We start from the raw sequence: 15,204 nt of genomic DNA on the forward strand, positions 1-15,204 counted from the left end.
TTCTCACTGTGTGCATCAAAAGCTACAGCAAGTCAGAGCCAGCTACGTTTTCTGTCTGTCTAGCCATCTCCCTAGCCCGATTGTCATGGTCCATCCCATTAATTCATTGGATTTCAGGTCCCTCTTACCAGCTATTTTCTGCCTGCTCAATGTAGGGTAAGTATTCTGCTAGGGGGAGCATATGGTAAAATAACTGCATGCTGTGTCTGCATTATGAACTATTTATTCATGTCATATATCATCGTATCTTTGCTTTTGTATTCCTAGAACTGGCCAATTATGAGCGGAACGTCAATAGAGCCATCCATAAGTACAATGCCTACAGGTGAGAATGTTTGCGTCATTCACTGATCTTGAGTAGTTGGCCTTGGCGTAGTGATAGCAGAGCTGAGATTTCTGCTTGGTGACCAAGTTAATAAGTATCTGTAAGTATATGAAATGTATTTATTATCTTGTATTTATATAGTGCTGACATATTATATAGCGCTGTACAAAGTCTGATAGTGACATATCTGTCCCTTAGAAGAGCTCACAATCTAATGTCCCTAGCATAATCATATGTCATTACCACAGTCTTAAGGGGAAGCAAAATAACCCAACTGCATGTTTTTGGGATATGGGAGGAAACTCAGGGAGAACATATATACTGATTGCAGATTGTGTCCTGGCTAAGATGGTATATAATCAGATATGGAAAGACTGATTTGATGGAGACCTAAACACAAGTGGTGCTGGTGCTTAAAGCAGAGCTAAACTCAAAATTTTTCCTTTACATAAAAGGGTCGACAAAATTTGCAACAAAAAAAAGGTGCAGCACCTCCCCTTTTTGTCTTGATTGCTGCAGCGATTAAGACAAAATGGTTGTACAGAGCCTCTTGGGAAACATACGTCACACATCCCCTTAGGCTCCTGGCTGCTCAAGATGGGGCCTGCGCAGAAGAAGCCTTTTTTTTTAACGGGAGAAAAAAAAGCAGATCCCATGCATGCGCAGTGAGTGAGTTAGCCGTGCCTAAGAAATATACCAAGACAACGTGGGACCCAATGGATCTGCGGAATTAAAAGTATGTGGGATTTTTATATTTTTAGTTTGGTTCTGCTTTAAGGCAACCAAATTTATTCTGGTATTGAAATAGTTTTGCTCTAAGCAGCTGATTGGTGATTGCTCTTCGTCGCTTAGCCCCTTGAAGACCACAGAGACTACCATATACCACCCATGAATAGGTGTAATAGAAGAAGTGATGTTCTTAGCACATTCTTGATTTTGTCCATATTCAGTCTAGGAATGTCCACCTTTCATGAACTGCTTTGTAACCCAATCCTCATTGTTGCAGGAAAGCCGCCTCCGTGATATCAAAGTACCCCACAAAAATCAAAAGTGGAGCAGAAGCAAAAAAATTGGTGAGCCCTTTGTAAGATATATGTCTCTCTGTCATTATATACAGTAATAAAAAGTCATCTGTATTCAGCAGATACGTGTTTCAGGTCAGTGACGAAGATACGTGTTTCAGGTCAGGTCATTACACCCGTGCAATGGTTCTTGTCCGATAATCGTCTCAAGGACGATATCTGACGAGAATCTGGTGTGTGTACAGCTCTCGTCGTCCATCATCCGAATGATCCTCCTGGCGGATCCATGGACGACGAACACTTGTAATGCAAGTGAAGGGGAGAGAGCGCAGCGGGGTGCCACTCCGTTGTTCCCCCCTCCCCTCTCCATTGAGCAGAATGGTGCTGTATGTACAGCGCTTGTTTATGCATCGTGCATTTGTTGGAAAGGATCGTGAAAGATCCTTTACAACAACAATTATTGCATGTGTGTATGCAGCCTAAAGGTCTGACTCGAAAGGGTCTGCATGACAGTAAAGCATGTGCAAGTAGTAGAGGTCGGCAAGGCAGTCTAAAGTTTAAGCTTAAAGTAAAAAAAAAAAAAATAGAATAGAAATGAATAGCCCTTTATTTCAAGTTAAAAAGAACCCAAAAACTTCTACTTTCATATATATTATTAATACTATTACACGGTATTTATATAGCACCAACATATTATGCAGCGGTGTACAAAGTCCATAGTCATGTCACTAGCTGTCCCTCAAAGGAGCTCACAATCTAATGTCCCTACTTCAGTCATGTGTCATTAATACAGTCTAAGGGAAATCTTGAAAAAATTAACTTAGCTGCATGTTTTTTTGGGAGGAAATCGGAGTACCCGGACAAAACCCATGCAGACATGGGGAGAACCTGCAAACTCCATGCATATAGTGTGCTGGCCTACATTCGAACCTGGGACCCAGCGCTGCTGATATATATCTGTGTTAATCCGGTTTTTCTTTAGTGTAGGAAGTCATTGTATATTGTCTATTTTGTTGCTATTGGAAAGTTATACTTCACACCTTTTCGATATAACCCTGGGTCATGTAGTTAAAAAAAAGTCTCATTTTCATATTTTAATAAAAGTGTTCTGAATTATTTATAGATTCGACAAGATGACACTAGCTCTTCTATCAATTTCCTTACAAGAGTCACTGGAATCGGGTAAATTATTTTCGTATTTTCTTACATATTGGGACTTTTTTGTTTTTAATCACCTAGTAGTGTAGTGGGCCAACGGAACTTCTTACATGGAAATGTGCTGGCATGTTGGCTCTTTAGCACAGTGTGCTAAATTGTACAATACTAATTGTAATTTGAAAAATACACGCTTGATTTATTTTTGCACAAAAACCTCCTGAGTCTGAAACCTCTTTCTTTCCCCTTGTTTCCCTTATACCTATACAATGAGCTCTTTAGCACAGTGTTCATCCAGGGTCCCATGGTACCCTAGGGTTTCTCCAGAGGTTACTAGGGGTTATATGAGCAATGAGTGCTTCTCAGGTCAGTGACACCAATCATCTCTTTGTCTGACTGACAAGCATTTTGAGAGGCTTTATTCATGATTAGCACCATGAGCTGTGGATATAGTAATTGAAAGTTATTTCAATGGTTTCCCCATATTAGAAAGACTGCTTTGTCATAATAAAATAAATAAATAATATTATTAAAACAACAATGGGGGATATTCTTCTTTATACAGAGTTCATTCACTTTACCATGTAAAGCACTTCCAGTCAGAATGGAAATGTAATAGTGTTCACACTGCAGTATCTGTAGTCACATTGATACACACTACATCTGATCAGGCTGATGTGTAACCTGTCCTATAAGTGCTTTCAAAAGCCTTGTCTACAAACATAGTGTGTAATCTTGACATAGATGTTCTAGTTTGACCTGGTATGACTTGTGTTACAGGCCGGCAGCTGCTCGCAAATTAGTAGAAGAAGGAATAAAGACTTTGGATGGTGAGTCTCATTAGGTATTTCTGGCTGTTTTTTTTTTTTTTTATCCTAGCACCAGTAAAAATATTCTAAATGCAATGCAAAAAACAGCTGATTGTGGTGATTTTGTCCCTTTGCCCATATGCTTTTTTTTTTTCCTTTTGAAGAACACTGGTTTAGTATTTGGGAAATAGGATATAATCCATAGCCATAATTTTAAGAATCTTTGTAATAAGAAATAATCAAAAAATGGCAAAGGTATTGTCTGCTGTACATCACGCAGCACCCTGCTTTTATGTTTCTTTAAATGCCAGTAGCAGTGTAACACTGGAGGTCTTTATTATAAAGTTTTACTGATCGGTTTATAAGGACATTTTTATTTTGGATGCTGCTGTTGCTTTACTATTTTTGTAAGTAAAGTTGGGCATTAGTGGGGCTGTTGGAAGTCTGTGTGCAGCATTGTAAGCTTTTGGTTTGCTAAAATATACATTATTCTTTTACTTTGCAGATCTAAGAAACAATGAACATAAATTAAATCATCATCAACGGATTGGATTAAAGTGAGTAGTTTGTATGTCGTTGTGGGTCTCTACTGCTGAGTAGGATGAAGCCTTATGACGTAGGCTACGTACACATGCCAACTGATTCTCGTCCGAGTATCGCCTCAGGGCTGGTATCGGACCAGAATCTGACGTGTGTATAACGGTTGTTTATGGATCTGTCCTGGTGGATCAGTGAACGAACAACAACTGCCATGCAAGTGACGGGGTAAGAGCACAGCGGGGTGTCATACAATCATTCTCCCCCCTCTCCATAGAGCAGGATTGTAAAAGATCCTTTCCAACAACAAAAGTCTTACGTGTGTACCCAGCCTAAGTACTAGTAGTAAGAATTGCATCAAGGTGCTGTCGTGTTGTGAACATGTGTTGCACAGTGGGAACAGTTTTATTTCCCTAGTGGCAGCAGGATTGTGTATGTAGATGTTGGGTATGATGCTCAGGACTCTATTCATCATTGACAGTAATGGTTCTACAAAGTGAATGTTGTGTGCACTATTGCAAACCAGTAAAATATAAAGATGGGTGAACAGGCTAGAAAAGTGAAAGGCCGGACTAATCATAAATAATGAAGGTGGGAGACAAGGATATATGTACTACATGAAAATGAGAGGTCACATTTAGTGTAATGCATGGAGATGAGATGACTGTTTTTTGTTTATACAATAAAACCAACAGATCAAACTCCATGTGTGGTATGGGATAATAGAAGAGGCTCAGTGTTCAGGGAAGAGACCAGGCGTGTCTGCTATGAATTAGAGCAGCTAGTTTTCATGTACAGCATGCAGATGGGTTTTCTGGTCGAGGAAAGGCTTAATTTAAATTACGAAGGCGAGAGGATAGGATTATTGTATTTTATGGAGGTAGGAGACCCTGCATGATGTACAGTATAACGGTGGTAGTGCAAACTTGACATATAATATAAAGGTCGGGACAAGGCTTTGTGTATAGTATGAAGATTTTAGGCAAGGTTGCTGTCAAAGCGGTAGACCAGGTTAAATGTACAGTATCGCCACGGGAGACCAGGTATAGTAAAAGCAATGCTAAATAGTAGTGTTCTGCACTCTACTCCACTCGTGCTGTCCGTTGTCCTAAAGCTGCCAGAGCTCTTGGACAACTGAGAGCAAATACCCAGGATACATATTTTCTTACATCTCTATTGTCGACTTCAAGCTCCCTTCAAAAGATTGCTGTACTTTTATCATATAATATTTTTTTTTTTTAGGTACTTTGAAGATTTTGAAATGCGGATTCCCCGGGAAGAAATGCTTAAGATGCAGGTAATGTCATAATTATTCAGTGTATAAAGAACATGTAGGCAACCAAGTAATAGCAGGATCTACCTGAAAAATTTGTATACAAGCCTCTCTCATTACTTAGAGCTAAAAATGAATGTGTATTTGGTTTGTAGGGTGTGTGTTAGGAAAATAGCTTGAATCTTACCCAACAGGGTCCTGACCTCTAGGAGTGGTTGCTTACTGTGAAGGTTACTGCTACACACTGCCTGGCTTTATTTAGTTTCGTTTTCTGACCTCTTTTGTTGTCACACAGTACATTCTTATTTGTTTTGTCTTTTCAGGAAATTGTTCTAGAAAAAGTGGAAAATGTGGATTCAGAGTACATTGCCACAGTATGTGGTAGCTTCAGAAGAGGTATCCATCACTCTTTATTCATTTCTAATTGGTCATTTACATCAGACCCTACCCTTGGAGGAACATGACGGGGTCAATTTTTTGTAAACAACGGTTCTTGCGCATATTGGAGCAAATTCCACATAATGGGACTCCACAAATAAAGCTCTCCAAGACAGGAGAGTATACACTATCATCAGTGAAACTGGGTGATCCAGCAAACCTGGAATTGCTTTCCGAAAAATCATTTGCCATTTGTTAGCAATTGTTGTCAGTCCTAGACCAGATCCTTTCCAGGTTTGCTATGTCACCCAGCTACACTGATGAAAGTGTATCTTCTCCCGCCTTGGAGAGCTTTTTTAAATCAGGCTCAATGTCTTTAGTGGCCAGCCTTGCTCAGAAGTTAGCACTCTGGCCTTGGGAGTTCTGAATCCCAGGTTCAAATCACAGCCAGGACACTATCTGCATAGAGTTTGCAGGTTCTCCCCGTGTCTGTGTGGGTTTCCTCCAGGTACTCCAGTTTCCTCCCACATCCCAAAAACATGCAGCTAGTTTAATTGGCTTTGCCCCAATTTGACCTTATACTGTGTTAATGACATATGACTATGGTGGGGACATTAAATTGTGAGCCCCTTTGAGGGACAGTTAATGACATGACTATGGACTTTGTACAGCACTGCATAATATGTCGGTGCTATATAAATACTGTGTAGTAGTAATAATAACTATAGTGGAGTATACTATGGGATATAAGTCAACCATCCAGAAGTTCTGATGTAGGAACAGATTGACATCAGAGTTAAAAAATGTAATCCAAAACCAATCTTCTTGGGGTTATTTTGGGGGGAAAAAAACATTATTTTGCTCACACATGATTAATTCATTTTATTCACTGTACCCTTTCCTCATTCACTAATTTTGCTAAAAATTCCCTTTGCTTTCCACTAAATCTAAGTGTAAATCCCTTGCAATGTAAAAATTTGCAAGTCAACATTCTGTACTACTTTAATAAATTGGCCACTTTGACTTGTGTGATGCTGGAGAACACGTCTATAGCTAATAAGCCAGAACTAATGAAGCATAGACACATCAATATGTGAATTACTAAGGGGAACTCCAGGCCAACAGCTGATGTACTGAATTTTTCCATCTCAAGAGACTTGGCCTTCTGCAAGGTCAGTTTAATGATAAAGAAGCATCAGTCACATTGTACAGCCAGACAGGTGACACCGTTTTTTCCTTGTTCAATAATTCAGCCTCCTGTGTCACCTTCAGCTTGTTCTTTGGACAATGAATCAACTTCCTTACCTCAGCGAGCTGGTGATCCAACAAGAAGATATGGACCTGGAAGTAGCATTGTGTATAAATGACCAAAGGGTCATAGGAAGTATCCTATAGCCCCTGCTGCCATGGCTAAAACCAAGGATGAAATTCCTGGAAATTGCCCGTCCCCCTCCTCCCTCCAAAACATATCTCTAGCATATTTCTTCAATAGACTTTGTTTTTCCAATAGGATTTTGCATGAGACACTCACCTTGTTATCTGTAATAAATATGCCTAAACCTTAATCGTTCTGCATGTTTCCTTTAGGTGCAGAGTCCAGTGGGGATATGGATATTCTCCTCACCCACCCTGACTTCAACTCAGATTCTCCAAAACAGGTCAGTACCTAGAAGTGTAAAAGCGTGCACTCGGCTCTGCAGGGTTTTAAAGTTGTCGACCGCAGAAAAAGTTTTTGTATTTCAAATATTTAATTGATTTCAAGGGGATATACAACAAATACGAGGCAGCGTGGGAGAATCGCAGGGAAAAAAAAAATAAAACACAAATACCAATCAAAGAGTTGAGCGTTTACAGTGTCTGGTAATACAGTAAAAGAGGTTGATGTTAAGACGGTAACCGTTTAAGTTATCAAGTTATTTAAGTATACAGAAAAACGTCAGTACAACAGTGTATTCTATACTTTGCTGTCATATTGTTAATCATCAAATAGTTATGAGACCTCAGTGGTTCAACCTACAAATCTCTTCTGTATAGAATATATGCAATCAGAGAAAGTCTTTGGAGATTTTCTAGTTGGAAAAAGATCTAGAAGTGTGCAAGTAGTGGAAATAGGTAAGCATAGGTTTTAGAATAGCAGATCTATAGGGATCAGCAGATCAGATGACCCAATACATATAACTTCCACATTCCATGTTCTGTACTTTTCTAAGGACAGCCAGGGATTTGCACTGTGACTAGGACATGCCCATGTCTACATTAGTAACATGGCTACTTATAACTCTCCCTGTCACAGCGCTTTCATAATGTTCCATCATAAGCCTGGTAAAAAACAAACAAAAAAAGAAATTCTTTGGTACTAAAGTAAAAACTGTAAAAGCTAAATTTATTTATATATGAAAGTCACCCTGCCCGCCCTCTGTGCTTGTACTATTGTGGACTAATGCAACTCTATAGGCATATTAATATCAGTTTCTATATAGAAATTACATAGGGAATATAACACTTGCCAGAAAAAAAATGTGATTGGGGGTTGTTATGTTTTTGTAGCACTCTGTGCAGCGGACCAACAGGCAGTCATTGAAAGTGAGATATGTTTGCTCTTTAAACTTTGTAGGGACAGTCACCACCTGCCAGCAAGGCTCAGCAATACGTTCAGCTTTCAAAACTATAAACCATTCTCTCTCAGCTGAGTGGAATGAATATTAAACCGGACTCTGGCAGTCCTGCATGCCAGAGCGGAGGCCTAATGATAGTGATGTCCTCTGGGAGACTTCTGCTATGTGATCATCAACATGAGTCCACAGCTTCCTGTTTATAGGAGAATCGGGAAGGGGTTTGTAGGGGAACGTAGCAGTAACTTAATGATTTTTGAAACCTCTAATAATATTCTGTTCATCTACATTAATATGAACAAAAATCAATATTGCAATACTTGTATGTTTGTGTATATTTGGAATGTCACCAATTTGTTTCCATTCTTTTAACGGATGTTGATAGGAATGTGCTGCTCGAGCACAGGACGAATCAGCGTGGACATATGCAGGAAATGAAAATAAAAATATGACCAAAAGTGACTCTTGGCTATAACCCGTGCAATGTATTTGTTGGGAATTCTGCACAGACACGCTGATAACTGCACACACAGATAGGCATTGATTTATTAAAGTTCTCCAAGCATGGAGAGAATATACTTTATTCAGTGAAGCTGGGTTATACAGAAAACCTGGAATGGATTTCCTAAAAGTCATTAGCTATTTGTTAGCAAATGTTTTCAATTCTGGACCAGATCCATTCCAGGTTTGCTGGATCACCCAGCTTAACTGGTGAAAGTGTATTCTCTCCAGCTTTGGAGAACTTTAATAAATCAGGGCTATATTCACACCGTGGTTAATGGGTGGTCAATGCTGTGTTTGTCATCACAACAACCAGACACAGCCCATAACAGTGTTCTGAAGTAGTGTTTGCCCTGCTTTGTGTTTCTCTGAATTCCACATATGCTATTGAGGATTGTACAAATTATTAAAGTAATATGTATTCTATGTGAAGTTATCCAAAATTCTTCCAAGTTCCAATACAAACACAACATGTGTGATTTGGTATATAGAGAGGATGGATGGGAAGTAGCTGCTGTCGTTATCATTCTCTGATTTGACAATAATATCCCCTAATTCTATTCTGTTCTGATTGTATTACAGCCGCACCTCTTACATCAGATAGTGCAGGCTTTAGAAGAATGCAAATTTATCACAGACACACTGGTGAAAGGAGACACTAAGTTCATGGTAAGATATCTCACCACTAAGGATTTGTTCTGAAATGTATGACTGTGATGCTGACCCTTTTTCTCGTGTATCTAAACGGAAAATGAAAAAATAAATAAATAATACAACTTCCTAATGATACATATACGTGCAGGCCCCATTAGCCTTCTGCTTTTAGGTTTATTGTTAGCTTTAGTTATATTTTCATTTAAACACCCAATCACATCCTCTTTCTTTGCTCGTGTCCCAGGTTCACTATCTAGAAAGCTTTTCCTTTGTAGACCTAAACAGCACAACTTACCACATGCTGTCCTTTCTTTTTGCAGGGGGTATGTCAGCTACCATCCGAGGGAGGCAAACAGTTTCCCTTCAGGAGAATTGATATCAGGTAATGTGTTGGAAGTCCATTAAATCTGAGGTGCTTTTTTTGGATGACATTGGGGTTCTGTTTCCTTCCTGTAAATCTTATGTATATTTAGTATATATGTATTTCATGTATATATAGTCTGGGGATTAGCTCAGAACGCAGCCAGCATGCTTCTTACCAAAAGGGTGTAACAGACCCAAGTCTTTATTGGGATTATTACAAAAAAACAGCGTCTTTTCAGCAACCCAGGGGGGTATAAACAAAACGGAAAATGGCTTACTTCAGCCTAGCTGTGCAATTGTCCATAGTCCATCAGAACGTCCCCATGATAAGGTCCAAGACAAGTATCTTGTGAGGGTCCATTCCCCAGCCTGGGGTTTCCACAGTCCATAAATCAAAACAAAATCAAATTGGCATCAACAGCTTACTATGTAACAGCAGCACACTTCCTTAGCTTGATTCCCCACAAGCTTGTTTGCAGGCGACTTCCTGAGATTCTACTTTCTCCTCCCTATCGCACACCTGAGCCCTTATGGGATTCCCACCTTCCTGCTGGGCAGGTGCAACTCCTGGCGTGTGCTCGGATGGACTGAAGAGGCCCACCTAATCCTTCCCCTTCAGTCAGGAGTCGGGGTCACGAGACAACTAGCCAAAATACAGAAACATAGTTGCCTAACAGAAAAATAATCTCGGACTCCTATGCCCAACACACCAGTTTAGAGGGACCAGCGTCCATATATAAGGGAAACGTGCCTTCTGTCCCTGCAATCCGGTACAATATATTATGTATATTGTATGTTGTAGCTGTATGTCTTAGAATATCTGAATGTATCTGTAAAGTAGACAGATTAGTGCAGACTTTATACTGAAGTGCGCTGGACACAGTAAGAGCTATTCCCAGCCATAAGTCAGGACCACAGTTCATTAGGCTGCCATCAAACCCTATCAGGACACATAGAGATCTGACATGACTAGCTATGCAGCCATAGCTAGTGAAAAGAAGGATTTGTGAAGAAGGACAGCTTCAGCTGTCAGATTCGAGGAGTTGCAGGGAAGGTCGAGCTGGGGAAGAAATATGGCTTGAGAAACATTTATTTGCCTGTAGTTTTTCTTTGAGGGAAATTCTTGGTATGTTTAGGAGAGAAGTCTAAATGTATGTAAAGCACATGGAGATTTTTTTTTGTCTAAGCTCCTTTTTTCTACTCCAGGCTGATCCCCAAGGACCAGTATTACTGTGGAGTTCTCTACTTCACTGGCAGTGATATCTTTAACAAGAACATGCGTACCCATGCTTTGGAAAAAGGATTTACCTTGAATGAGTACACACTGAGGCCTCTGGGAATTACAGGTCAGCCATGTTTTCTGGCTCTTAATTCTGTTGTTCACAATATATACTCTTATGTAGCACTCTCAGGGCAAATATATCTAGCTGCATTGTAAATATACAGATATCATTTCCTAAATCCACATCCACGTGCCTTTACGGCTCTGTATACAGAGATGCAGACTCCTCTTCTGGATCTTGAGACGACCTCGCCGCTGGATTGGCAATAATGACATGAATACCTAAAGAAGAGATGAAACTCCAAATTGGCGCATCATATGACCACAACTTAAGGTGAAATTTCTCTCAAGGTGTTACTAGGCCTTCCTCCCAGTTTTGAAGTCTTGTGCCAAACCCAGTTATGTAAGAGAACAGAAAAGGCCGTCGTTTTGTTGTTGGCAGTTTAACATATATTTGATGTTGGCTAGCTGCTGCCTAGCTCTCCTTCATACACTACTCTGGAAATTCCTTTGGTTCAAGAAAAAAAAAAAAATAACAAACATTTGCCCTCCAAGGGTCACTAAACTGCACCCGACCATTATGCCAGTTATAATTTAAAACAACTACTATTACTACCACTACTTCCCCCTAATCCTAACACAGAGCTCAAAACAACTACCACTACTACACCACAATATGTCTCAATTAGGATTTTTATCTCTCCATCATCCATAAGAGTCTCTAAAAAAAAAAACCCCTGAAGAAGCCACAAGGCAGAACGTGTCGGGTAAAGAGACGACCATCTTAAATTCTACACAATTTATTTGAGCTGTATGATGTGCAGCAATAGTATAAATGTTATTTTCTGCATGTATCTGGTAAAACCTATTTGTATTAGCCAAAAAGCCTTTCTTTTTCTTCTATACTCTATATGTTGTAAAGTTAATCTGAGGCTGGCATCTGATATCTGATATGGGGGCCTGCATCTGATATAAGACATTTGTCTCTGTTACCCGACACCTTTCACCTTGTGGCTTCTTCAGGGGTTATATAGTCTTATTTATGGATGATGGAGAGATAAAAAAGTCCTTTCAATAAATATCGTGCTGTAGTAGTGGCCGTTGTTTTGAGCTCTGTGTTAGGATCAGGGAGAAGCAGTGGTAGTAATAGTACTTGTTTCAAACTATAACTGGCATAAATGGCCCGGTGCAGTTTGGTGACCCTCGAAGGGTAAATGCTTTTTGTTTCCAGAGAACGTTTTTTTTTTTCTTGAACCAAAAGAGTTTTCAAGGTAATGTATGACAGAGAGCTTGGCAGCAGCTAGCCAAGAGTGTGGCTGCTTGTGTCACTAGTTTATGCAAGTTATAGTTTAAAACAAATACTATTGCTACCACTACTTTACCCTGATCCTACCCATCATCTATCCTCCACCTTGTTGCTCCCCTAAAATACGGGTTATCAAGTCTGGATCTCCATATGGGGCTTCCATGAAGAGCAAATACAGCTAAGAATCTGGGGGTCTGCGTGGACATTATCAAATCTGACGCTTCACAGGCATCAAATCCTCAACTCCTATCTAAAGTCGCCCTCTTGCTAGGACAGAAAAAAGCAAAGCCAAAATGTAAATGAAGAATACTTACCTGTCTGGTCTCTTCCAAATTGTTCAGCAGCATTAGTTTGTGTTGTAGAAGCAACCCTATTAAATGTACAGTGCTGCGTAATATGTTGGCGCTATATTAATCCTGTTTATTATAATAATAATAATAATTTAAAAAACCTATTAAGTTGTTTTGGAGGGGGAGATAACAAGGAGAGGGCTTTGCAATGGTGCTCTGCACATATGGAGGAAAATGTACAACTCTTTCTGTTGACTTAAGTGAGGCCATATGGAAGCTTTGCAAGTTGCTTTGCCTGCCAAACATTGCAGGCTGGATAGGAAGCAACACACTGATGCACACATAATGTGTGTACTATAGCCTGCTCATTCATGTGTCTGCTTCACACAAAGCCTTCTAAAGCAAACCCGTTGTTCTTTTAAATGGTGTAAACAATACCATAGAGAGTTACAGCTTCCGCTTGTATCTGACAATTCTACATCCTATAGTGACATAACTGCTGGCAGGTAGAACCACATCTCCAAGCAAGGTTACCAAGCATGTGATGCGCCAAACAAAATAATACCAGCAGCTGCCATAACTGTAATAAAGCACAGATTGGAGCTGCCCCACATAATTTTCAAATAGAAAAAAGTTTGGCACAACCAGGACTCTTCCAAGAGTTGGCCGAACTGAGCAATGTAGGGCCTTAGTGAGAGGGGTGACCAAAAACCTGATGTCACCTGACTGAGATCCTGTGTGGAGATGGGACTAAATGTCTCATGCATGGAGATGGGAAAAGTATTATTCTTCTTTAGTAGAGTGAAGCAGCTTTGTTTTCTAGTAATAAGGTCCATATAAAATTAGTAGTTACAGTTGTGGTGCCTACATTACATAAAATACAGGTTTTTGTGCCAGAAACTTAAAAAGCAACCAATGTTTTTTTTTTTTTTAATTTTCTCTACAGGAATAGCGGGTGAACCCCTCCCAATAGACAGCGAGAAGGACATCTTTGATTACATTCAATATAAATATCGTGAACCAAAAGAGCGAAGTGAGTGATGACAACGTTTAATACAAGCTGCAGTGTTTTCCATCCATGGCAACATCCAAAAAGAACCTCACCATCTCCTGGATGTTCTTTCTATTAATATGAGACAAACAAAACGTTCTGTACGACTTGTGTGACTGTGTGTGTGTGTGTGTGTGTAATGACATTGTACCAATGTGTGGGCTGTGGTTGTTGTAGGTAAATGAGAATAGTAGAAACTCGGTTATACAAAATGTAGCAAAAACTGTTTACAGATGAATTATTTTTTATTTTAGGTCATTTTTATTTTGAAATTTGTCAGCATAGCATGTTGTCTGTTTTATTCTGAGCTAGGAAAACAATTACAGGCAAAGAAAGATTTTAGATTAAGAGACTCTGTCCCTATACTTATCCATGCTTCTCCACCACTCCCTCCACCATTGCTGCGCTGAATCTAATATTGGGTGATGGTACCCCTGCAAGACCTGGGCACTGCATCATGGAGGGAGGTGACATGCTCCCCATGCCCAGATGCATTGGCTAGCTCATGGTGATGGAGAGGGTAATGGGGGGATAGAAAGTGTGAAATTATGAGTCTGGGGCTTGGGTATGCTAAATAATGCAGTCTCTTCAAAACAATGGGTACAGATTTAGCTTAAAAAAAAACCAGACAAGAAGCCCTTCCTTTGCCCTTTTTCGTTATGGTAATCAAAGCTAACGCCTTGAAATGCAGACTGCAGCAATATAGGCCGCCAGTATGTGGGTGGTAATGGCTACCTGCATAGCATTCGGAGACATCTTGACTGCCATGAATTTGTCAGTGGCTCCCAAAATCTATAGCCGTCTGTCTGCAATTGTATGTAAAACTCACAGCTATCAGTGGGGTAGAATAACCATCCCCCACCACTGACCCCAAATACAGCTGTACATAGTAAGTGATGGTAATCCAGCACCACACAAAACCAATACTGGGTGTTTGCTGGGACATTGTACAGGCAGGAAAAGGTGTCCTGCACCCTAGCTGACTATTCACTATGATAAGTAAAGGGCAATTTAGACAAAGAGACACCACAGTAATCCTCCTGATGGAAGGAACGGCTAATTTATATCATTTAGATGAAAGAGAAGTAATTGTGTGACCCCTGCAAAAAAATGAATATACAATTTCTAGATGGCTTCAGAAGAGATAATATCCTGGAAGCCAGCAGCAAGTGTAATGTTTATAATGTTCTTAATATTATTGCATTTTATTTTGTTTTTTTTATTCTTTTTATGTGACGAAATTATTAGGTTTCAATGGCAGATTTCTTATGAAGTTTCTGGTCTTCTGGCTGTCTTTATTTGAAGTCACAACGTCTGCTCTGAATATGGAGCCATCCGGGTCAGTGACTTGTAAAGTATTGGAGTGATTAGGGCTGCAATTACACAGAGCGTCTGCAGAACGGCTGACAGCTGCTCTGCCCGTTAATCCTGGCTAAAAAAAAAAAGCTGAAATATTACATTCAGAGCCTGCACTTAGTTGAAGCACCTTTGGTAGCAGTTGCATCTTTGAATCTTTTTGGGTGATGATGGAACAAATTTTGCACACCCAAATCGGGGGATTTTCTGCCGTTCTTTACAAATCCTCCCAAGCTCAGTCAGATTGGATGGGGACTGACAGTGAACATTAATTTTTCAGGTCTCTCCAG

At 39.9% G+C, this 15,204-nt stretch overlaps 1 protein-coding gene across 1 annotated transcript in view; it reads left to right on the plus strand.

Annotated features, from left to right (window-relative positions):
- The window catches only part of POLB (DNA polymerase beta), a 14,937-nt gene extending 1,279 nt beyond the window's left edge, over window positions 1-13,658 (plus strand). Inside the window, exons 2-13 of the mRNA XM_072398914.1 lie at window positions 268-325; window positions 1,332-1,398; window positions 2,471-2,529; window positions 3,283-3,332; window positions 3,817-3,868; window positions 5,091-5,145; window positions 5,445-5,517; window positions 7,087-7,157; window positions 9,195-9,281; window positions 9,587-9,648; window positions 10,836-10,975; window positions 13,454-13,658. Coding sequence (XP_072255015.1) covers window positions 268-325; window positions 1,332-1,398; window positions 2,471-2,529; window positions 3,283-3,332; window positions 3,817-3,868; window positions 5,091-5,145; window positions 5,445-5,517; window positions 7,087-7,157; window positions 9,195-9,281; window positions 9,587-9,648; window positions 10,836-10,975; window positions 13,454-13,548 — 869 coding nt within the window. The 3' untranslated portion in view covers window positions 13,549-13,658. The remainder of the gene's footprint in view (window positions 1-267; window positions 326-1,331; window positions 1,399-2,470; window positions 2,530-3,282; window positions 3,333-3,816; window positions 3,869-5,090; window positions 5,146-5,444; window positions 5,518-7,086; window positions 7,158-9,194; window positions 9,282-9,586; window positions 9,649-10,835; window positions 10,976-13,453) is intronic.
- Window positions 13,659-15,204: the final 1,546 nt, after the last annotated feature.

This window comes from Pyxicephalus adspersus, chromosome 2, assembly GCF_032062135.1.
Source record: "Pyxicephalus adspersus chromosome 2, UCB_Pads_2.0, whole genome shotgun sequence".
In the NCBI taxonomy this organism is placed as follows: domain Eukaryota; kingdom Metazoa; phylum Chordata; class Amphibia; order Anura; family Pyxicephalidae; genus Pyxicephalus; species Pyxicephalus adspersus.